The 23,870-nt window shown below is 39.7% G+C and overlaps 1 protein-coding gene across 4 annotated transcripts; it reads right to left on the bottom strand.

Annotated features, from left to right (window-relative positions):
* Nucleotides 1-1,761: 1,761 nt before the first annotated feature.
* Nucleotides 1,762-20,510, bottom strand: AADAT (aminoadipate aminotransferase). 4 transcript variants are annotated; one of them, XM_075149332.1, is made up of 14 exons: nt 20,284-20,510; nt 18,867-18,935; nt 17,006-17,174; nt 15,829-15,961; nt 15,095-15,169; nt 13,601-13,810; nt 13,008-13,073; nt 11,701-11,783; nt 10,341-10,437; nt 9,452-9,513; nt 7,067-7,131; nt 5,483-5,589; nt 4,708-4,809; nt 1,762-3,526 (listed from the first exon to the last, which is right to left on the bottom strand). In XM_075149332.1, the coding sequence occupies exons 1-14, from the start codon at nt 20,354-20,356 to the stop codon at nt 3,476-3,478; spliced, it is 1,362 nt and encodes a 453-aa protein (XP_075005433.1). In that variant the 5' UTR covers nt 20,357-20,510; the 3' UTR covers nt 1,762-3,475. The 4 variants fall into 4 exon arrangements, with proteins under 4 accessions (XP_075005433.1, XP_075005432.1, XP_075005434.1 ...); XM_075149331.1 differs by having other exon boundaries at nt 13,601-13,831; nt 20,284-20,376; XM_075149333.1 differs by lacking the exon at nt 20,284-20,510 and adding an exon at nt 19,855-20,277.
* Nucleotides 20,511-23,870: the final 3,360 nt, after the last annotated feature.

Below are 23,870 nucleotides of genomic sequence, written 5' to 3'. Positions count from 1 at the left end.
GTTTTCCACAAAAACTATAAATTCCTGAACACCACCAGTGATGCTCAGGGACTGACATTCAATTAGATGAAATTCTCCTCTACATGCTCACAGTTTAACATAAGAACTGTCATATTGTATACACACATACATTCTCTCTTCTAATGAATTCCCCATAAAAATCTTTTTTTCTCAATTATTCGTTAATCACAGCTGTGCTGAAGGGCTCTTGTTTGGAAGTAAAGGGGGATATTTTCCTTCAGATCAATGACCTGTGTGAACCTAAAATTTGTAAATGTATTTTATGCAGAAGTTCAGGAATTATGTTGAAGTCGTTACAGTTAATATTTCCAGTCTCCTAGGGAAGAACTACTCCCCATTGCTACATCGCAAAGCAGAAGTGGGATGCGTCGCACAAATCTAAATGTGTGGAACAACACGTGCACACGTGATGTGCATAGGATGAGTTGAGATTATGCCCCTTGTACAGCAGAATTGTTTGGGTCATGTACAGTGGCTATTTGTCCGGAATTTTTAGGTGGTTTTCGTCTGCCAAAAGCCTGAAAATCCAGTGGAACCAAAGTGTAGGTACAAGAGAACGGGCAGATAACTGCCCACTCCGAAATAAGTCTGGAGACCCAGCCTGCCCGAAGCTGCCCACATCAGGCAGCTCTCTACAGCACTGCTGCAAGCTCTTCCACAACTGTCTGTATCTAGGTAGCATCGGAGGATGTGCTTACCACACCGAGTCCCTTCCTTCCCCTGTATCCTCTCTTCCCCAACGGTAGATTGTGTCACTTGCATCAGATGGCTTAAACCCAGCTATGAATGAGAGAGGTTATTTGCTCTTGGGTGGATGAAACAGAAAGGGAAGAGCAAAACTTCCATTTGCCACCTCACTTCTTTCTACGGGAACCTGTTGCCCAGCCTTTTCCTTTTGTCTGTAAGTGGCTTCCTCCAGGAACATTTAATCACAGGGAATGCTCTCTCCCAGGAGACCAGAAACTGTGCTTTAAGAGGTTCAGGGAAACAGTATGTGCATGTAAGATTTCACTGCCATTGTTCAATCTGCATTGTTCAGGATATTAATTTAATTTTAGATGCTTCACCACAGTCAGGGAAAAAAACGAACTCTCTCTAAATTAAATTAGCTGATAGCAAAAGCATCTAATGTGTAGCAAATGGAATTGCATTTTGCTTACATTCAACTAAATTAACATTTAGATCTCTGAAAGTTAAGAGGTGTATTATTCAACACATCGCCAGTATAAAGCTTGCTTAATAATATCTTGATTATGTTTTTCTAATTCAGGTCTGGCTGAATGACAATATGACAATAGTATTTGACAATGACAATAGTATTTGCCTGAGAACTAAAATCAGTCTTAAATGACATTTACATTTATTCCTCTGTAAAAAAATATTATTTTAATTAAACAGACACATCAATTCATTCTGTTGTATAAAATGATTTTCTAAATTGAACCCAAGATAAAAATTGCCTTACCGATAGTAAAGTCAGAGCTTTCAAAATTTCTATACATGGTTAAGAAACTGAGTTGAAATGTGAAAACTTGCTGTTAAGCAGCACTGCACACAGAACACTGCTAGTTTAGACCCCCTGTTAGCACCATCAGTGTAAAAAGGGACAGGTTTGACTTTGAAGACAGTGTTGGTGCCCTGAGAGCAGCTTCGGGACCGCGGGCTCTCCCCACACTATGTCACTCCGTGGGTCCTGGCTGCCCAAGCCCAGCCTGGCTGTGGTGGGGCTGACCCCATCCACTGCACCAGCCTGCCCACCTGCCCGCCAGCGGCAGCCCCACTCCTGCTGCCACCAGGGAGGATCAGAGGGGAATCTGGAGATGCGGGTTGGGTTGCAGATGAGGTGTGGTGGGACAACAGACCCAGCCCCATGTTTGCAGAAGGAGGGCAGGAGTGACAGACAAGTTGGGACCATAACAAGTACTTTGAATGGGACTGAAGAAGTCGCATACTGATACTAAATTGGAGAAAATTAGTCTGAAAATCACATGGATTTGACTAAAAGTCACAGTAATCTGGGAAGAGGGGAAAGGACTGAGCTTGGATATGCTGCTCAAGAAGCTCCAAAGTGCAGAGATGGCTTGGATGTGCGACTAAAGTAAAAAGCTTGAGATAGAGATAAAAAGTGGTGCTGGGCTGAAGGCACTGGAATGATCCTGATGATAGGAGAGATGCTGGGAAAGGCACACATCTGTGCTAGTTTGTTATGACACATGCTATTTACAACCAGGGGGAAAAGAGGAAATGAAAATTATTGTTACTACTAAAACCATGACTCTTGTGAAACTTCCAATTAAGCAAGGTTGTGCCTGACCCATATTTGATTGGGTTACCTGAGCTGCTGAAGGATTGGCTGGATCCTTGAACACATATTTTTACTTTGAAATTCTGAATACTTGCATATAAAGAAACATCCATCTGCCAGTGGTGGAAAACTACAGTGCTTTCATCCAAACAGTAAACAAAACTTAAGTCACTAAGCAAAATAGGAAGCCTTGGAGAATCTGTACAGTTAAAACTTTCTGAAAGCTTTGTACATGTTGGCTACTATCAAATGTTTAGGATGATAATGACCAAGGGATTAGAGATCAAAACATTTCTTTATTTTTTCATTTTTCTTTATTTGTACGTCTGGCAGTGTCAGGGTATTGTCCATTCCACTATGTCCTCTGTTCAGTTACTTATGCTCTCCATTCAAAACCACATCTGATTAATGAAGAGCAGAGAACAGTTCTATTAGCACATCCACATGCCTTTGCATATCAGAGCTTTTCTAACACAGGTACAGGGTAATAAGTGGAAGCCAGCAGTCAGAAAACATTTTACAAATTAGAGAATAAGCTGCAAAACCCACGCAAATTGCAAGGGACCTTAGGCCAAATAGTTTTATTTGTAATCATAGCCTAATTTTGCTGGACCAGTTTCAATTTTTTAACATCATTACATCAGTTTTATCTGACAAAAATTTAGTAAAATTAAATACTGATCTTCAAATCCAGATGCCATAGAGCAGGTCAAGAAGGAAAGTGACACACAAAAACAATTCCAACATAAAGTGTTGGAGGAATGGCTCAGTTGCGATTAAGTAGTAATGGCTAAGCCCACCTCAGGTGCAACTTCTTAAGTAACTGATTTCCCTGTTTCCCAACCCAAATGGAAAACAAAAGCCAGAACAAAAATAAATTCAAATCTAACAAACCCATGGATTTCATGGGAAACAGATCATTTTGTTTTTGAGTATTTTAAATGTTTCTGAATTGGAATAAATTTAGTAATGCAATGTCCTATCAAAAAAATTAAGCAAATTGTTTTTTAATCTTTCTTTTTTGCTTTTTTAGCTGAAATGATTACGGAAACATCCACTGTATTGTGCTTGCTTTTAAAGTGTTCTGATGAAATCCAAATGTTAATAAATATTTTCTGGAGACGATTTTGATTGCTGCAAGAGCTCTACTTAGCTTTTTGACAAAGCTTCTTTTATAAGGTCAGCCAGTCTCTCGAAGGCCTGCAATGACACAAATATGGTTCACGTTCATATTCCAGCATTACTTAAATAGGCAACACATCAAACCTGTAAAGCTACTAAAACTACCCTAACCATATATACAACCATACTGCAAAATTGTGCTGAAATTCTGTGTTTTCCTTTTATTAACAACACGTATGGGCTTTGACTGGACAAAACTTCCACTTCTCTGATAGAAAACAAAGAGCAGAGTTTTCTGAAACAGAAAAATACATATACTGATGCTCAAAGGTTATTCAGAGTTCAGATGCAACTAAACAGTTGTACTTTTAATACAACTAGTGATCCCCGGAAGAGTCTCTCTTTTAACTTAATATAACGGCCTAGAGGCTCCAAAGGTGAAAGAAAAGGAAGAACAATTGAGTCGGGAAGTGTACAAAAGACACAATTTGACTGTCAATAGTATGGTTATGAATTACTTTTACAAAGAAAAAGGAAGAAATAGAAGAAATACATAAGAAGAAGTAGAAAGGCGATAGAAGTGCTTCTCTTACAAACCTTCACAACTGAATGAAAGTACAACTACAAATACTGAACTGTTTCAAGCACCTGAATCAAACGAGTATTAAAACTGCACAAATAAATATGTCCTATCTTTCTTCCCACTGATTTTACAGATACAGCCAAATAACATCCAAAATGTTCCTAAAATACATAGAAGATTAGTTCCTGAGAAATGAAATACAACATATACGTCAATTGTATAAAAGAAAAACAGTATTCTTCCTTTTAAAGGATTGACAACACAAACACACACAAAAGCAAGCAGGTAATTCCATCTCAGGAATGGAAAGTCTGGAAAATAAAAGATACGTGATGCCTGCTAATGCTAAAGCAAATAGCAAAACTTACTCTGTCTTCAGTAAAGCCTTTATGAATAATGTCTGGGAGCATTAAGTGTGAGACTCTCCATGTATGAGATACACAGAAAAATTTTAAGTGGTCCTAAAAATTTGGTACCTTTCAGGTCATTTGGTTATGAGTATCTTGCCTTAGAAACAGCTAATACTGCTTCAAAAGTACTGCTTAATCACTTAAATACTAAAAAAACTACACTAACATTCAAGAAAACACTAAAGGAGAAGTAAGTAAAAACTAGGGAGCATTATTATGTGAGAAACTGTCTTGGTAAGAATGTGAAAAAAAAAAATCTCACTTACCAGATCCATCTGGCCTGGAGAAGACAGAGAGAAGGAGGCTCTGACATAAGAACTAGGCTCTGAACTATCAATATTGAATGCTCCTCCAGGAACCAGTAGCACCTAAGAAAAATTCATTAGCCACCCAGTTATCACCACTCCTACAGTTTTAAAACACTATGTTAAATTAAATTCGAGAAGGCTCTCTGCTGAAACACTGGTATCAGAACATGGCTTAATGTATTTCTTCTCTTCAAAATGAGTAGCCAAAAATATACAACGTGGAATCAGACTTTTCGTAACAAAATCAAAGGGCTCTTAGGTTTAGGTTACCTAGGCTGGTGGGTTACCAGGTCTGGCTTATCATCACAATGTTTAGAAGCACCAGTGAGGTGGGATGTAGTTTACTCAGTACACAATGCTGGCTCTTATAAATTGTAGAAATAAAATCACACTTAATTTCTCTTAATAAAAAGATATAATGGACAGCCATCATTCATATAGGTATATATATTAATATTATATGCATATGTTGTATACATGGCATCATACTATATATTATAATGGTTTAAATTTAAGTAAGCTGATTAAATATCAACGTCTGAATACAGACATGAAAATATTTTATTAATGAGTCACTACGCGACAATGCCTGACTTGCAGACTCAATGATGGTGCACACCAAGTTCCCCTGCTTCTTTATGTGTGCACATATGTGTGGATAGATATGGTAAATTTATTTTATCCTTCCCTCATTTCATTTTAACATCATAAGCCGTTAAACCATAGGTCATACTTCCTTCTGCAAAGCTTTTTCCATGATCAGCTGCTGTGTATCAGAAACACCCTTAATTTTGATCCATAAGAACATGCCAGCAGCAGGAGGGTACCATTCTGCCAAGTCTGGAGAGAGAGAGAGAAAAAAGGAGGGAATCAAGAAAGAGACTTCTGCCCCATCTTTAACTGATACATCATAGATTCAGTGATGTTATAGATTTGTTGCTCCAGTGAACTCAAAGAGAATGTGGGCCAAAGAGCCAGGATACCACTTGCAAAATTTAAAGTACTTGTTTGGGTTTATTGCACTTGTGCTAGTATCCTCAATACGTTTTGTGAAAGTGATTGCTCTGAATTACAGAAATCCCAAACATTAACAAACTATATTTGTTGATTACTTTCAGATCAACAAATCTGAAAATTTAGATAATATTTTTTCTAATGCAGTTTCTCCTAATATCATATTGACTATCAATACAATTTAAAGTGTAGCAAAGCGCAAAACTGTTTTCCTTTAAGTTACAATGATTATAGATTTTTCCCCAAAGAAAAGGAGAGCCTAAGACTTATAAGGAGGATGGGAAGGCTTAGAGAGGATTTATGTCTTAAATTATGTATGCAGACTTACTGTATACATTTTGTTTACCTAGAATTCTTTATCTGGTTTTGGACATATTTTTGAAGAAAATGTTTATTTGACTTGACATCTTCTCCAGCTCTTCCTTGATGTATTTAACCATTGAATATCTACAAAATAAAGGTCTGTCTTCCATAATATGATGGCTCCTATTACTAGAAAACATGAAGATCCTATAGTCTTTTACATACAGGTATATTCTCACAATACACTTTAAGGCAGGCCAGTGCTATTATACTGTTTTGATACTTGGGGAATTGAGACAAAGAGGGCCTACCTAGGTCAACAACCCATGGCTGTTCAGAGCCATGTAGAAAAAGAAGAAATACTTCATATCTAAAAACCTGGAATTAGCAAGAGTAAGTACATTAATGATTGTGTGGTGCCCAAGTACCCATGTCCCATGGAAGTATCATCTAAGATAGGTGGGCAGTTCTTAAGCACTTATTGCTGATTCCACTTAGACTCACTAAAAGGAGTGAGTCACTAACTGTGATTGCATTATTGTTGATCAAATTCTTTCTATGCTCTGTGATTAACCACAAAAGGGGACATTTGAAATGGATTTCTGACAAAAAAATTATTATCGCTACTGCTATATTGATTGTTTATATCTTCTTTTAAATTATGGCCACTAAATCTGGTTATTTCAGACAGCGATCTTAAAGACAGAGATTTTAAACATAAAAAGTATAAGAACATTGTGAAGTGAAATATATGGTCTTTGTAAAACTGCTTTATACAGTAATGTGGTGAGCTTTTTCCTCATCACCATCTCCTTGTCCCACCAGAATAGCTTGAAAACAGCAGCACTAGATCATTTCTCCTAAGCTTAATATTTAATGTGATTGATTTGCTTATCTGTCACTTCAGTCAGGAGATGAACTTTAGTGATTTTTCTTGAACACAAAGATGATAAATAGCTAGAAAAAAATCTAAGTAATTAGCTGTGTTGCGCTCACTGACCTTTTAACCACTTGTCAGCAGCAATGAGCATTGCATCCCGCTGGGTCCTGTAGAACTCTACCACTCTGAAAGTGAAAATTCGAAGTCATGATTCCCTAGCACTTCAGAGTCCATTTGTTTCCAAAGGCAGAAACAAAGCTTTTCTACTTGAACAACCTAAGGGCACATTTAATGGAAATATGAGTATATCCTAGATGGGCACAATACAGTATACTGTGTGTATAAAACTTTGTGTATGTATCAGAGAAGTCTTGAATGCTTCAGTGTGTCTCCAGCAAAGCACCGATCAACCAGACAGAGGAAGTGCCTGTGTGGCTGTGTGGCAGCCTGTGTGGCTGCTTCTTAATCTTTATACATTATATCCATTCTGTCTATTATATCAGTGGATACACCACACAGAACAGGCATACTGAAGAAAATGAAAGATTTATACATATGCAAAAGAACAGACTCGGTATTTCTGCTTTTGGATTGAATTTGTGTAATAGGTACACACGGAAATGATATTTCACAGGGTAAAAAGCAAATCATATGATAAATCTGTCATGACTATTTGACAGCTTCCCGTTTTCTAAACTTTTGAGCCTATCTATCTATCTCCTTTACAGTTTAAAACTTGGAAATAGTTCAATCTCTTACTGGGGAAAATAACCCAAACCAAAGTTTCAACACGGACAAGTCTTGTGCAGTGGCTTTTGCTGATATAAAATGAGACAGCTGTGATTCTGCAACACGAGACACAAGAGAAATGCCTGATACAGAGTTCATAAATCAGATGTAAATGTGTTCCCTTCTCTGTAGAGAAACCATACTTAGTAATTTGCATAATTTTACATTTAGATTTTTTTTTAATACTCTCTGAACCAATAGTTTTGATTTCTGGATGTATTTTATTACACCTGATACCAAAGACTTATATAGTTTTGGGACTCAACCTGTACCAATTGCTACATTCTGCATGAAATGGTAAATCTCACTTACGCAGTTTTTACCACATCACAAATTCTGTTGCAAATTTTTTGCCTTTCTGTTATCATTTTACTTTCATGTTGGAATGAAATTTTAAGTGTTAGTGAGACAAGACTTCCACAAAAATGTAGCTGTTCCAAACAACAGGCTAGCTCCTACTCAAAAGCATGATCTAACAAGTCAACCTTGTCCAAATGAAATCACCTGGAAAAGATTGCAGTCAGCAGTTGGGCCTCATCAATGAGTCACCTGACAACAGAGTCTAGAAGGTTATAAAGGGTTGCAGCTACCCTACTAATGCACTATTCTCATTAGTCGAAAGGAAGAACAGCATTCTGCCTTGAACAAGGATGCTTTTTGGCTTACAAGAAAAAGGTAAGTGAAAAGATGCATTTAGGATATATTTTTCTAACTGCTGAAAGTTGAGCTAAAGTGTGGTCCAAGTTTCCCTGCAAAAATTCTTTATAATCCTATTTCTTAAAACAAGGCAAAGCCAGGACTGGTGTGTCTGTTGTTTTTTTTTTTTTAAATATTGGTGTTTACAGTATGGACAACAGGGAGGTGCTGAGGGGACAGAATTGGCTGTTACAGTCAGATATAAGAACTATTTCCATGCTTTGCTCACATTCCTGTTACAGGCCTCTGCAGAGTGTAGCACACTACCCACTGAAGTAGAAAGCTTGGGGTTTTAATGGCATCCAAGTATGGCATCTGAAACGAAGCATGGATACTCAAGACAAACAATGCTCCTCCAACATAATAAATGAAAAACAAATGTGTGTCAGTCAGTATGTAAGAAATGCCTTGCTGAGCTAAACCTTAGCCCAGCCCTCTGTCTCCAAGAGTGGTGACAGAGGCAACTTCTAGCGAGTGTAGGTGAACCTCACTGCTCTCTGTAGTTCTTTCCACCAGCACCCACAATCATTAGATTAAGGATGTTAGAGGGTGAATCCCTGCTGAGTTAGTGAGGCAAGAACTCTTTATAGAAGCTATGATGACTGTTTCTCAATAGATTATGTGCTCAGTGATCTTAGCCTTTGCTATAGACCCTACCACTTTAGCAAGGATGAAAACTTTATTTGCTGACTTGGACCTCCCAAGTTCATCTTAAATTCCCTTCAGATGGGAGTTGCATAATGACTGTGCCAGTGGACTGGCAGATTGTCTGTCTGTAGTGGTAGTTTACATGCCCTGACCTGCACATCTGCAACTTCACACAGAGGTCCTTCAGGACTCTTGTGTGAATACTGTCAGCCTTGGTGACCTGGCTTATCCATTTGGCCTAATACTGATGCTTATCCATTTGGCCTAATACTGATGCACCCCCTCTGACCTGTTTACTGCAAAGAATGTTTTGTGTAGGTAACAAGAAGCAGAATGACAGATGATGGCATTCAGCATATGACATGACCCTACCTGTCTATATGCTCCAAGAAACCCTTTTCTCCCCATTGCTGAAGCAGCTGTGATATCATAATCTAAAGAAATAAAACACATCATCAATACCATATTTTAAACAGGACTGTTCCACAATCATCAAAAGATATATGGCCTGATGCATTATTCAATGTTCCACATAGGCAAAAAATTGCACGCAGGGTCTCTTGGAGCCCTTTATAAACAGAGGTGGCAACAGCAACAGGCCATTGTAGTCCATGTTACTGCTGTCTCCAAGGATCATGACAGTGTTTGGAAGTTGAGGCAGGGGGGAGGGAAGAATGGATGGAGAGCTAAGTATGGTAATCAGGCAATGTTATATTGCTTTACCCTCCTGCCCCTATCAGCCTCTGCCTCTCTGCTTTAATACCGCCTCTATGATGAACTAATCGAGCTGGAAGATGGAAGCCATATTTAGATGTGCTCAATGTCTCCTTTCCTCATTACTAACTACAAAGGGACTGTAGTTGGCAGCCTGCTTTGTAAAGTCTCTGTGGGCTGCCAGTATTGTTCTAATTACAAAGTAGAATGAAAAACAGAAAAAACCTAAGTGCTTCCAATGTACGCTTTACATTGAGGTTTTCCAAGTGAACCTACTAGCAAGAGATACGAAGTATTTTAAATCTTGACTCTTGAAATTTGAGGGTTAAGGGCATATTAGCTGTGCTTCCCATGCACTGAGACACCCTCTAGCTCTGGTTGCAGTATCTATGGTGGTCTCTCTTCTTTTGGCAGAATTGACAATGTATGTGCTTATTATAAACACAACTGCAGAGCAACTGCAAAAGTGCAAAGCTGTTTGTTTTTGGTTTCTTATGAATTGGAATATGTTATCTAAATACAATTCAGTTGGCAGTTCAGTACTTGCCTGTGTGAAAGTGCTGGTGTGCATTGTTGAAACCTGAATGTGTAGAATAACTCTGTCAATAAGAGGCTTAGGACCTGTCAGAAAACCTATTCTTAACCTAGAGGAAAAAAGAAAAAAATTACTTCAGAAATGCAAGGTGCTAATACTTTACGTGAGTTATGGTTTAACTTATAACTGGGAAAACCTGTAACCATTTCATTGATATTGTAAGGATCTTCTGTGCATTTAAGTTTATCTATATCTTAATACTGCCCTAAGCCCCAGGTTTATACAACTTATGAGCTGAGTATCAAAGTCATGAAATAAAAACATTTAAGGGTTTTTAATGCTTATAGTTGCTTCTAAGTTCTGAGACTTCAGGACATATCCTACATTTGTAAGCTTTCCTCTGCAACCATAAAGATTACATGAATCAAAGGGAAGGAAAGATAGGTTTTTACATAATGAAAAATCATGAATGCTCAGGCTTTATGAAAAACAGATGGGAAGTGGCAAACAGCTTTACTCTTCCACTCCCTTTCAGTACTGCAGAATAAATAGAATTTAGACTGATAAACCAGATTCTTATTCATGCTTCAATGCTTATGACCTATCTTCACAGATTGGCTGAAGCTTTTCTTTGAAGAAAAATAGAACCAGTAAGCTCATATGCGTCTTTGACAAAGATAAAATTGCATCATGCCTTTTTGCAGTGTCACTTCTGAAAGTGCAATCACACTTAGCATCATGTTGTCTCCTCACTTTCTCAGGGATGGGGTTATAATCCATTATCTGCCAGTGCAGAATTCACATTACTTTCTTATATCTATTAGAATAATAAACAAAAGCAAGTTAAAAATCAAATATGTGACTTGTGTGAAATGGGAAACAGCCAGCTTAGTTTTTCAGGCAGGTGGAAACAACCTGAAAGAACTGGAAGATGAGATCACTCTAACCCTGTGAGTAGTTTGTGGAGAATGATGCCATCATTCCTCTTCTGTATTACAAGTTCAGAGAGTCTGTAGGAATGGTAAGAGATAGAAGGAGAAATAGAAGAGAGAAAAGCTCCTAGGAGTTCCAGGAACAGAGCTGGAATCCAGCATCTGTCTTTCTGCCTATATGGTGTCTGCAAGAGTGGGCTGCCTGGGGAGAGTGGCTTAACTATCAGTATCAGAAGAGAAACAGTATCTGGAGGTAAATGACTGCCAAGAGATGACATGAAAAGTGAGCAGACTGAGAAAAGCTGCGGATCCAAAAGTACATTCCAGAAATGGATAGGTATTAGATAAAAAAACACTACATGTCTGATCATTTTGTGTGAAGTATTAGTCTTGTGCCTTAACTGAACAGGCAATGCTGAGCAGTTTGAAGCTGGCCTTACCCAGATGAGAGAATTTTAGAGAAAGAGTCAGTCCTGATAACTCGGCCATCCACATCCATTGAGAGGAAAGTTGGAGCCCATGGCTTGGAAGAAAAATAAAAAACAAAATTCAAGGTGCTAGTAAGGATTACGATGGAAATATTTTCTTTACTATGAAGACAAAATTATTTCTTAAAGAAATATTTTGATAGTAAATATTTTACGGATGCACATTCCAAGGAAAAAAATGCAGTAACTTGCTGACAAGTGATTGTTTAGGCTAGCTGTCTGAGATGTGATTACAATATTCTATGAAAGTCATCAAGAAATCAGCCTTGTTATTTTTTGATGCTTAGCCCACTGTTCAGCATACAAGTGTTCAGTTCAAGTTTTGGTATGATGCCTAAGTAAGAGAGAGAAATAATGATTTCTCTGCCAAGATTTTTTTTATGGAGTAAACAGAAAGATACTGTAATTTTTAAGATGGGGCCCTGTAGCTTTTAGCTTTATCTTAAAAAAAGGAAATAAAAATTTCCTTTCAAAAAGGAAATCACCAAATTTTGATGATCTGAGTTCAGCACACTTTTTCCTTATCAGGAATTCTACTTTTACACCTTCTCCCCTTACACTCTCTAACAAAGCTACACAATGCTATTCAATGAGTAAGTGAAGCAGTTTTATTGCCTCCTTCCATAAAAACTATTTCAAAATAGAAAACACTGAACTTTAGCTTCTACCAATGTTTTACTGCTTTGTAAGACCAGCTTTTATTCCTGAAGTTAGGTACTTTTGCAGACTGTGCAACAGTAGATCCATATGTGAAGACAGGTCAACACTTGATTGTTACCCATTTGGGGAAAATTTACATGAAGAAGGGAAGCTGCCTATCCAGTACTACTTCCTGTGGTATCTGGGAGAATTTTCTTGGGTTCTTCAGAAGGCAAAGGGGTAAAAATAGGATATAGTAGACTGGGAGTAGGCAGTCTTCCACCAAATGAAAGAAGAGACTGGGCTGAAAGGAACATTAAGAGGCTGCTATTTTCAAGTGCTGCTTCAGTGGCATACTTGTTTTGCTCTGGAGGCAAAGCCTTTGTCATTTTCTGACTAATGAAGGAAATCCTGTTTTGTATAAGGCTTGAGGGATTTGACCCACTGATTAACAGGACTGAGGCAATAAAATGCCACAAAGGGGACCACAACTGAAAGTAGCATAGACTGTTGGGCCTACAACTAACTTGGTAGGACATGAAGAAGGAGCATGCAGGAAGATCCATAGTTCTGTCCTGGACCAGAAAAGGTGTTACTCAGGAGTATGGAAGACAAATTACCTTTTCAAACTGAAGAAAGTAGTAAGGATCATCTTCTATTATGAGGAAATCGTATTTTCTTGCAAGCTAAAGAAATGAATAAAAAGAAAAGATTTGCTAAAATGTAAAGACACTGTAAATTCAGTTCTTTCTATACCCTGGGCCTATTACCAGGACCATATTATGATCCTATGGATTGCTCATTCACTATATACAAGGCCCTATCAAGAGGAACTTTCAAATGTCCAATTTTTAGACATCAAGCAATTATATGAGTAATCATGGTACCTGCAGTACAAGGACACATGTATATAACTGAAGGTCTGTTCTATGTAGCATTCAAACTGTGTGGAAAACTTGCAATGTGTCTGGTTTGAAGCCCATGGCAAAGATACCAGCCAGTAATGGACTACTATTGCAAAAACAATTTATCAATGCATAGTCCACCTCTGAAGAGTTGCCATGCAAGAGGTTCTGTTACAAACAAGTTCTGGGAGGAATGTCTACTAGACCAATAATGGGCCCAAACACCACACATGGGGTATCCTCAACTGAAATGAGACTGACACTTATCCATTTCCACCTACATGGTTTACAAGGCCCCAGCTACCTACCTTGTAAATCTCCTTCTTGCGCTCTGTGGTCAGAGAGTTTCCAGTTGGGTTGCAGCCATTTGGAATAGTGTACAGGAATTTGGGGAGGTGGTGGCTATGATTTTTTACATCTTCTGAGTTCCAAGTAGATAGAATTTCTTTCAGAGCTTTTGGAATAATGCCATGTTGGTCACTAGGAACATTAATTATGTTACAACCCAAAGGTCTCAGCTGTTGATAGGAGGAACAAAACTGTCATAATCCTGTAATTCAAAGGTCTTCCTTTTGTCATTGGCATTGTAAAATTTCAGTGATACAAAATCTTTCTGACTCTATAGCTATCTCAAACTCCATTTGCTCATGACTCAAAAGAAAGTTTGCCTGAATTTGCTGCGAAGCTTGTCAAAATTACCACATTACTCTATTTGCCTGGTTACGCCAACTGAGAAGAAATGTCCAATTGCTGCTCTCCTCTAAGAAATCACATATGGTTTTCCAAGCAGAAAGGGATTTTGTAAATTTGAACTGTGTTCTCCTAGGACTCCTCTAGGGCTTCTGATGCTCTCACCACAGACAGTAGGTTCATAGCACCTTCAGTTCCTACTGACACTCTACTTCAGTGGAAGTGCCAGAACTATAAGCTACTTTTCACTGACAATGGGCAAAGAACCTGTTCTCAATAGATATATTCAGCAATACAAGGGAGAATGAAATGATGCTACTGCAAGGACATGTTGACAGCAGTATGAAAAAAAGCATGTCATCTCCTCCCCTCTGTGGAATTTCAATTTGTACCACGTAGTGCTCTGCATTTTTAAGTAAAAATGCAAGTTGCTGTATTGTCAAAATATATTCCTAACAAAGTATATTTGATTAGACAAGATATATTCAAACTTAGCACAGCAAACAATAACAAAATTCCTTTTGATGCAAGGGGAGACTAGACTGAAATTGTGGTGTGTTATCTATTCTAACCCTTCTTACAGTTCTTATGCATTTTGAGCTGACATTTAATTACATACTGATTAAATTACTTTTCAGAAATAAACTTTGCTATTTTTGTATAGTTCTTACTAATTCACATCTTCATACTCATATATGGACCTTTCAGGCCTATTCTGATTTTATACTATTTATAGCTATGGTATGATCAGACCATGAAATACTTCAGGTGAATGTGCTGACATGTTAAAATACCCACTTGTTATAAATTTGCTTCAACCTGACTAGGTTGTGATGACTTTCTTTCCAATCCCAAATGTGACCTTAGCCCTTGAATGAATGAGGATTCGTAAGAGGAACTTCTGTCCTGGGAATAGCTTTTATAGAACTTTTAGTAGAAAAGCTTCTATGAATTAATATTTGTGAACATAACTGGACTAACACTAAAAACTTGATTCTTGGGTATGTTTTTACAGTAAATACAGAGTCTATATAAGCCTGCAGATCAGGTACTAAATTGCTGTTCGCTTCAAATGTAACATTCACAATGTTTTGTAGCTGAAGAATACTTACAGCTGCTAGTGTCCCAGAGTATGTAGGTGCATCCAAAAGGATGTTGTCCCCAGGATTAATGAGCATTTCAAACACCTGTGAAAGAAGAGTCTACTTTAGAAAGATTGTGCCCTTCTTGTACACATGCTTCATACTTCTGACTTCTTAGTGGGATTAAAAATCTTGATTAGATATTAGTAATTCCCTAACCATTTAATTATGCTGTCTGTGAGAAAAGCAATGAACAGATGAAAAATCTGCTTTAGAGCCAAATGAAGCTAGGTAATCAGCTAGAGAATACCAATGTGAAATGGAAAGACAATGCTCTATTATACAATAGAAACAGTGCTTCAGTTACAGAAAGGATCAACTAAGCAGCAGTGAGAGTGGACTGGAAAGAAACTGAAAAATTATTTAAGGAAGTTTAACACAATTAGAATTGAGTTATGGTAAAGCAAATAATGTACTTATTACTGGCACTACTTGAGTAACATGAAATGCTATCTTATGGCATATTTTCTGACGGGCTCTTTGGTTTACCCAAATATTCATGCAGTCCTGACAGATTAGATTGCCACATCAGTTTTATTTCAGTTCTACTATCTTGTATTGATAATACTGAGAGACATATATTTAACAAACTAGCCTGCATATAGTTATACAGTCACACTTAATGCTGACTGTAACTGAACTGATGGAAGAATAAACGTATCTCTGAAAGAAATGCTTTTAACATATGAAGCTTTTGGTCGTACTTTACACAAGCCTTCCTGGCTGCCGGTTGTGACACACACTTCCATTTGTCCTTGCTCAGGACTGTAGTTGGCTGTGGGGGGATTATGTAGATGCTGCTGGAAATCCTTTAGCCAAGACAACAGCTCTGGAATCCTGAAACATGAACAAAATAAGGGGTATCTAACATCTTATATAGGCCAAAGCTAGGCTGTTCTTCCACATCACTGCCAAATCTAGCACACAGTCCCGAGTCTGATTTTAACTGTCACACAGACACTGATTTTATGACTGCTTTATCAAATGATGAAAATGAGGTAAATGTTTCTTATGGAAAAGCAGAGGAGATGCGCATCTTGCTCCATACACCAAATTATCGTAGTGAAATCTGGGCGGAAATTATTTGCCAAGGAGGGAATAAGGATGGAGGCTGAACAATATCCACTCTTAGGAGTGATCTTTCCATACTCAAATGTGGCAATGTGACAAAGTTTGCAATACTGCTAGTAATAGGCTGCAGATAATAAGGATTTCTGAAGCTGATTTTTCAAAATGTATGTCTTAAGATCTTGTAGGATGTTCGCAAATGGCTGGGTTTGTTTAAATATTAAGAAAAGTCTTAACTTCACTGATTAATGCCCTGTGTGCCTCTGTAGGTACCTAAATATTTTTGCAAACCTGTCACAAGCCTGACTCAGTGCCGTCTGCTGGGGAATTCACATGAGTGCTAATGTAACTTAATGATACGCAATTTTTGTACTAAAAATGACAATACTATAAATACTTCCATTCAACTACCACAAGTAGTACTTACTGACTTTAATATATGGTATGAAATGAGAGCAAAACAAATACTCCAGAATGTGGAAATTACATATTGCGATGCAGTACTTTTTAATGAATATTTTATTGCAAAACAAAATGATTCCTCCTAGTGATTTGGGAGTCTGGATTCTCAAATACTAACAGCTAGGAAATGCTCTGGCTTGAGAATTACTATATTAGGGTTTTTTTAAAATTACTCATCTGCTCAAAAGTTTCCACTGAAACTGAAATGTAAATAGTGAGGCAAACTGAAAGGAGTTAAACCTGTTTTTGTAAAATGGGTTTTTAAAAACACAGGTGAATTAGTGCAATAATAAAGGATTTTATAATCCTTTGATTCTGGTATCTTGAAGTGCAAGCAGCAGTGACAGATACCCTGCTGAGGCGGAGTACTGGAGAGCTCTCTTCATCAGATCTTCCCCAATCTCAACAGCAGTTCCATGTCCAATGGCAATGGTAGCCCTCTTAAATGGAAAAACATTAGGGTTTGGTGCCCCTCCAGCCAGAGAGATGAGAGATGGAGGAGACTTCTGCATCAATTCAGCTAGAGTAAAAGGAAAAGACCTTGGTTACAATTTGATTATTGCAACACTGATTATATCTTTTAGTCAGTATATAATAATGGTCCAAAGAAGTTTGTTCCATTTTTCACTTTTTTTAACTGTCATGAATTCAAAAGGATGATAATTCTTTTTAAACTCACTTTTCTACTTGGATTAAATAAGTGTTGGGGGTGGATGGGCAGGGAGACATGGGCAGGCAGACCAAAACAACAAAACATCTTTGTTTTAAAATAAATTATGAATAGCTTTTTTAATCTTATCTGGACTGTTCCACTATTATAAAAACTTTTTCTGGGACTGATGTCTCTTAAGCTTCAAGAATTTAAGGTCTTAATGATCTTCTGTTTAGAGTGACTTGGAATGATTGGCTTTTGTTTTTTGTTCAGCCTGTCTTTAGCTGATGTGGCAGTAGTGCAGCTACGCTGATAGTTACATCTATGATTACAGCTTTTCCATAAGGGAGTGGGAATGTTTCTGGCAGCCCAGCTGCAGTAGCACCAGAGGCACTGTGTAAATAATTCAGTATGAAGAAAATGTTAACAACTCTTGCTTTAAAGTCACAGTTTCACAACCATTCAGATCCAATCTATGCAGCATAGACCGGACCTTAATCCAGCAAGGGCACTTGATTGCATTAAACCTAAGAGCTCATAATATTGCATTCATGCTGGCTTGACACTTTTACATCAGATACGAGAGGACAGATGACACTAGATCTGGCTTAAAGCCTCCTGTTATCGAGTTTATTCTCCACTACGTATTAGTAAACTTGAGCATGGGGAGTTAATTCTTATCAGTGCAGCAATATGGGTCATGCCTGTGACTTTTGGTCTGGTAAAGAGAGATTTACTTTGTCATCAAAACTGCAGCCTCAATGTGTCTTTCTGCACAAGCTGTGCTACTTAATATTTGTGTTATGATGCATATCAATGTATTATTTGAAAAAGTATAGAGACTGACCAGAGTGAATTAGTTGACTTAGCTATACCTGATGAAGCATTTTAAGCAGAATAGCAAATGCCAACCCCTTACCAAGAGAGGAAATTGACTCCTGAAGGCTTAACTAGTGATGTATGCCTCATGCTCTGATTCTGTCAGGTCCCTGTAGGTTTCAACTGAGTAAACAAGTAGGCAGTTAACCTGTTATATCTGTCACACAGAAGACTATGTAACATGGTAGCCTAGAGATAGTGTAATATAGAAAAGGAAAGTGAAGTAACACTGAGTGTGTTGGCGTGGTGAGGAATTTATGGACATTAACAGGATACAGAAAAACTAGGTGGAAAGAAACATTATGTTGGGACTGAATTTCAAGTCATTAGCAGTTGCTTGTTCCTGGACAACCAGAGTAAATTCGGTAGTGAACTGTGCCAAAAGCCCTGCTTCAGAGGCAGTAGCAGAGATTGTTCAGACACATGTTGAAGTGACAATACTATTTCTTCTGTCTGGATGTGTTTCTGAAATAGTTCAAGGCTATTCTCTTTATTCTTCTTTATACCTGCTTGACATGTCAACTTGACAAAAGTCAAACAAGTTAACTGGCCTTGCTTGTCAGCTTACAGCATGGTTTTCTTTCAAGCCTTTTAAAGTCTTCAGCTATGATAACCCAGTGAAGTCCAGAACATAGAATAATACCCTTCCAGAGAACCTGTTAAAAACAGGTGTATACTCACTCAGAAGTCTTATTGGAGATGCTTTTCTTGCTGCACTCACAGTGGTGATGAATCGAGAGTAATTCATATCTATGGGGAAAGAGCTATTAGTTGGACATGAAGCTGAAAAACTGAATAGGAACACCTGTGCTTTTGGTATGTGCATCTCCTGCAAGTAATGCTTCCAATTCGTCATCTCCATTGATGTGCTCTATCATGAACTAAATGTCAATTTATTTGTGTTAAAATCAGTGCTGGAATTTATTTTCTTTTATGAATTCAGGGAAAAAGTTTCTACTTCATACTCATGGGTTCTGTCACAGCTTCCCAATGACACTGGCACAGTGACGTTAGGCCAAATGCTGCTGTTCTGATAAATGCAAATAGCAATACAGCTTTGATCTGGGGAATTTGTTGGTCTGCAGTGAAAGGAAAAAGACTTTTTCCCCTCCCTTTACTGCCAGCTGAGGAGTTTTAAAGGCAGATTACAAATCTGAAGATCTGACAGATCTTAAATGCTCATCAGCTCTTTTTTAATTTTAATCCATCTTTATTTAGCTGTATTAAGTATTGCATTTAAAGTGCTTTAATGATTGCAAGCCATTATTATGAGTCACAACACTTGTCAGGTTAGAGGTGTTTCTTTAGGAAGGATAATTAAGAATGTCTTTCAAAATGCTTCAGGTAAGTGTTTTCCCCCTTTTCCCTGGCGCCCATAGAGATTCAGTGGATAGCGAGCTGCAGTCCTGCAGGAAGCCCCAAGGCCTGCTGTCACAGGAAAGCTATCTGCTCCTTCATAAGGAAAGCACAGGAATCAAATCACGGGCAAAGAGACGCTGTCATTTTGACCACCGCTCCCAAGTGTGCTTCTACTGAATTCACAGAAAATAATCCTCCATCTACCACAGCAACACGCATGTGCTGGCAGTTATTACAAGTGATCTGTCGAGCAAGACTGCTTAAAAAACCCCTTATGCTTTCTGAAAATACCGTTCTTAACTTTCCTCACCCTCAAGCGCGCTTCCCTCCGCAGAAGCACACCAAGGCCCCGCCGTGGCGGTGCTGGCTACGCACAAAGGCTTGCTCCGGCCTTTCAGGCATGGCTTCCACTCTTCTTCCTACCGCCCGCTCCAGCCGGGGGCCGCCAGCCTGGCTCCGGCTGTGTTTCAGGGGATATCTGAGGCAGCGCTTCGGCCCGCTCCCCAGGTGATTCCCGAGACACCTCACCGCTGCCCCCCTTCCCGGAGGGGGCACGCCGCGGGGACGGTGCCCCCAGGGCCACCCTGAGCGACGCGACCCGACACGACCGCCTTCCTCCGCTCGCTGCGGGTACCCGCCGCGTCGTGAGCCGCACCGCCCCCTCCCGCGGCCCCTCACGGCGGAGAGGACGGCGGCGCCCCGCTGGCGGCCGTTGGCCGGGCCGCGCGCGCGCACCTACCGGCAGGACAGCGCGGAGCCGGCGGCGGCGGCGGCCGGAGAGGGCAGCGGCGGCTGCCCGCGCTGCTGGGCATGTGCGGACCCGCCCGCTCCGTGTCCCCGCAGACAGGCGCTGGGGCGGCTCCTGGGCGCCGGGCGGGGCCGCGAGTGTCCCACGGGGCGGCTCCCTCAGCGCCGCGGGGCAGCTGGCGCCGTGGGCCGCGGCCGGGCCTGGACTGGGCGGAGCATCTGCCTGCGAGCTGCGAGGGGAGCGGGGCCGGCAGCCGCTGCGGTAGCTGCAGGTGGCGCGGCCGTGAAGGCAGCTCGGCTGCGTTTCGCTGAGCGGGTTTGGACGCCGATGCTGTGCAGATTCGTGCAAAACTCGTAAAATGCACGGCTCCCCCATCGGCCCCTTCTGTGTAATGCCCTAAAAACAAGGGCTGAAGCTCGACAGGTGCGGGGAGAGGGGAGGTAGCCGGGCAGAGGGCAGCGCCAGGGCTGCCGCAAGCAGTGAGGAGAAGCAAAGGGGGTGGTGGGGGGAAAACGGAGGAGAATGAAACCTCTCGTCGTTTTCTTTTCATCTGGAAGTTTAGGACTAGCGGACCTGGCGTGTTTGGTCAATGCATCAGGTTTTTAATACAATTATTAGTTTATAAATCGCTAAAAAGAGGCAGCACTGTGGAGCAGGAGAATTGAACCCGGTGGTGTCTTGCAGATCTCATTAGGGCAGCAATAGTGGAGTAACTGGGGGTATCGTTTATAAAGCAGCAGCGCAGACAGTCTGTGCTCCCACCACTCGCTGGGGCTTGCTCTGCTGGAGCCGCACGGGATAAAGGAACTCGCTTCAGTTAAAGCGAGGCAAAAACGTTCTCATTTTTCAACTGAACTATGCTCTAATCCGCTTTGTCGTGTTTTCACTAAAGCTTTTGCTGATAAAAGGGAGCAGGATGTAGATCAAAATTTGAAGTGCGACATCTGAAAGTAAATTTTTTTCACAGGTGAACAGGATCAGTGCAAGGAAAAGTAGGATCAATTGTGGTGTGACATGTCCCCTCCTCTCTGGGTGTCACATGCTGTTGTTTGAGCAACACACGTGACTGTAGCTGCTGCTACTTAGAAAGGTCCAGAGACACAGTGTCATTTTCTAGTCATGGCTTTGGACTTTAGCACTTCAAGGCTGCTGTGGTCCTTGCTCCTGAGTGCAAAATGGAAGAGACGGGTCTAGGTATAAAAAGGTGCTCTGAAAAACCAGTGCAAAGACATGCAAAATCAAGTGTGCTTTGCAACATGAAGGTCTTCCTAGTTAGTTTGGAGGCAGGAGAGTAAAAATGCTGGAAGGGATAAGCACTGGAGCATTTCTAGGCTTTAAATCAGTAAATCACCAGGCTTTAAGGTATCCAGTGCTTAAAGCACTGGCATCTTCCAAAACCTGCTCAAGGCAAAGCTGAGGTATGAGAGCAAAATGACTCTAGAAAGAAGAGGAGGTGCTATAGCAAGATACCTTTTCCCTCTGTTATTTGGGTGACTTTGTGCAGTGTTTGGATCTGCTGAAAGGCTCTATAATTAGATGGAGTGGATTCAAATGGCAATGGAGTTCCTTCCTATTTTTTGATGTAGGTGAGGAAGGATTGTTTGCTTAGTTGGTATGTGAATGCTGTTACACTGAAAATCAATTTTGTTACTAACTTTCATGGCCTGAAGAATTTCAAATTTAGGTAATTACCTTCTAATAGTGTGATGTACAGACAAAAATAAAAGATGGGTGTATAAATATGAAATAACCTAGAGAATGACAACCTGTAAGAAAACCACCGAATGTATTGACTATGCCCCCAAGCAGCCACAAATGGAGAGATACCAAACTTCTGGGGAGCTGGCTGTGAAAACACCGATTGAATCTGAGCTGCTTTTTGTGTAATCTTGTTTTTTCATTTCCAGGCTGTCAGTGTTGCAGTTCGTGGCACAGACCAAAGCAGAGAAGTCAAAAGAAAGATTTCCATTGATTTCTGTGGGCTTTGTGTGGTCTCTTAGCCAATTATGGTGTCATGCTATTGAAACAAATTAAAAAAAAAAAATCAGAAAAATGTACAAATGTTTGGATGCTTATCCCCGCTGAATTCACATGGCAGATCTCTGCATCACTGTTTATATCCCTTAGCAACCGCAAGTCGAGTGCTCTGTTTTCCTACTGTGTAAGAATAGTTATTTCCTTGCTGTCTTGTGTATTATGTGCACACTTAGAACAATGGCTATTTGGTGTGAGTCTTAGATAATTCATGAAGTATTGGTAAGGCCCACATATGGTTGTTTCTAATGAGAAATATCTCCTGTCACCTTAAAATGTACTCTGCCTCTCTCCAAAATCTCTACATGCTGATGCTAAGCTAGCTCCAGTTATGTGTTAAAAAAAACCACCAACAAACAAAACAAAAAACCCTAAAGAAATTTGACTTAAGAGAACAAGGAGGTTAGGCAAATAATGTTCCTGCACTATTTCCTTCTCCCCTAAGGACTTCAGAAATACCAAAACAGTATTCCTTTTAAGAGGACCAAGAGGAGAGCAAAGAATTGAGACAGTAAACACCAAAATTCAACTGAGATGCTGTTTTTGCAGCTGTATCAGTTTTAGTGTAAAGTGTAAATAACCTTAAGAAGCTGCAATGTAGCCTGGGGTACTATGATTTTTATAGTTCTAAAGCATGTTTATTCTGTAAGATTTGAGTGCCCTATTTGAAGTCATAATTTCACATCTATTAAATGTGAGTCTATGAAAAATATGATATAGTCTACAGAGGACCTAGTTGGGAGTAAAACTACTAGAAGGCTTAAAACTTCAGTGGTGCCTTTGCAAAGCCTGGTTTGTGGGCTCGCATCGGCTCTCGTTGACCATAAGATGGCGCATACACACTTCGTTTCCACGTAGTGAACTCGAACTAAATAAAAATTTCAGCTAAAATCATATTGGCATATTTTATTTGACTGTAATTGCTTCACTGCAGGCAGTTTCTGAAACTCGAATTACGAGTCCCACCTGAACAGCTTAGCTATCTGCATTTCAATTAATTGGTTAAATTTTGGCTAATAATGCTTATTACTGGTTGGAGACAACAGAATTAAAAAGTGGCACTGTCAAAATGGTGTTACGATGTGAAGGTGGAAATTTTAACGTGACGAATTGGAATGACTGCCCATGAGAAAATTGCATAAGACCAGAAAATGGATAAGTGTGAGATCAGCCATTTTAAACATCAGAAGCAAATTGTTGCTGCCAAGGGCTGCCTTCCACAGGAAAAATGCTGACTTTGGCAGTACCTTTGTGTTTGCAGAACACTCTGTATGCAGTAAACCATAACAGGTGTGCAGCAGCCATGAAGATCAGGAAGATCTCAGCACTGCAGAACAGTGTGAATCTGGGATGTGAACATCCACTGACACAGTTACTGTAAAGATCAGAGGTACCTCTTTTTCCTGTGGGAAGCCAAAACTGCTAGGAGAGTGCTGGCTCTGTGTCTAGAGAGAACTAGTGGAAGAGGTGTGATGTTTGTTGTCCTTTGACTTGCAGATTACTTGAGTAATTTCTTGACTTTTTCTCTGTCTTCACTGTAAGCT

This window comes from Calonectris borealis, chromosome 4 (genome assembly GCF_964195595.1).
Source record: "Calonectris borealis chromosome 4, bCalBor7.hap1.2, whole genome shotgun sequence".
NCBI lineage: Eukaryota > Metazoa > Chordata > Aves > Procellariiformes > Procellariidae > Calonectris > Calonectris borealis.
Note: the sequence above shows the minus strand (reverse complement) of the source record. Positions and strands in the feature narration are given on the sequence as shown.

Excerpts from the sequence above, each read along its gene's own strand:
- AADAT (XM_075149331.1), bottom strand. The coding sequence starts at position 20,356 with ATGCCCAGCAGCGCGGGCAGCCGCCGCTGCCCTCTCCGGCCGCCGCCG. Across the intron at positions 9,514-10,340 it reads ACACCAGCACTTTCACACAG|ATTATGATATCACAGCTGCT; the intron begins GCAAGTACTGAA and ends TTATTTCTTTAG. Across the intron at positions 5,590-7,066 it reads TGCTGACAAGTGGTTAAAAG|ACTTGGCAGAATGGTACCCT; the intron begins GTCAGTGAGCGC and ends CTCTCTCTCCAG.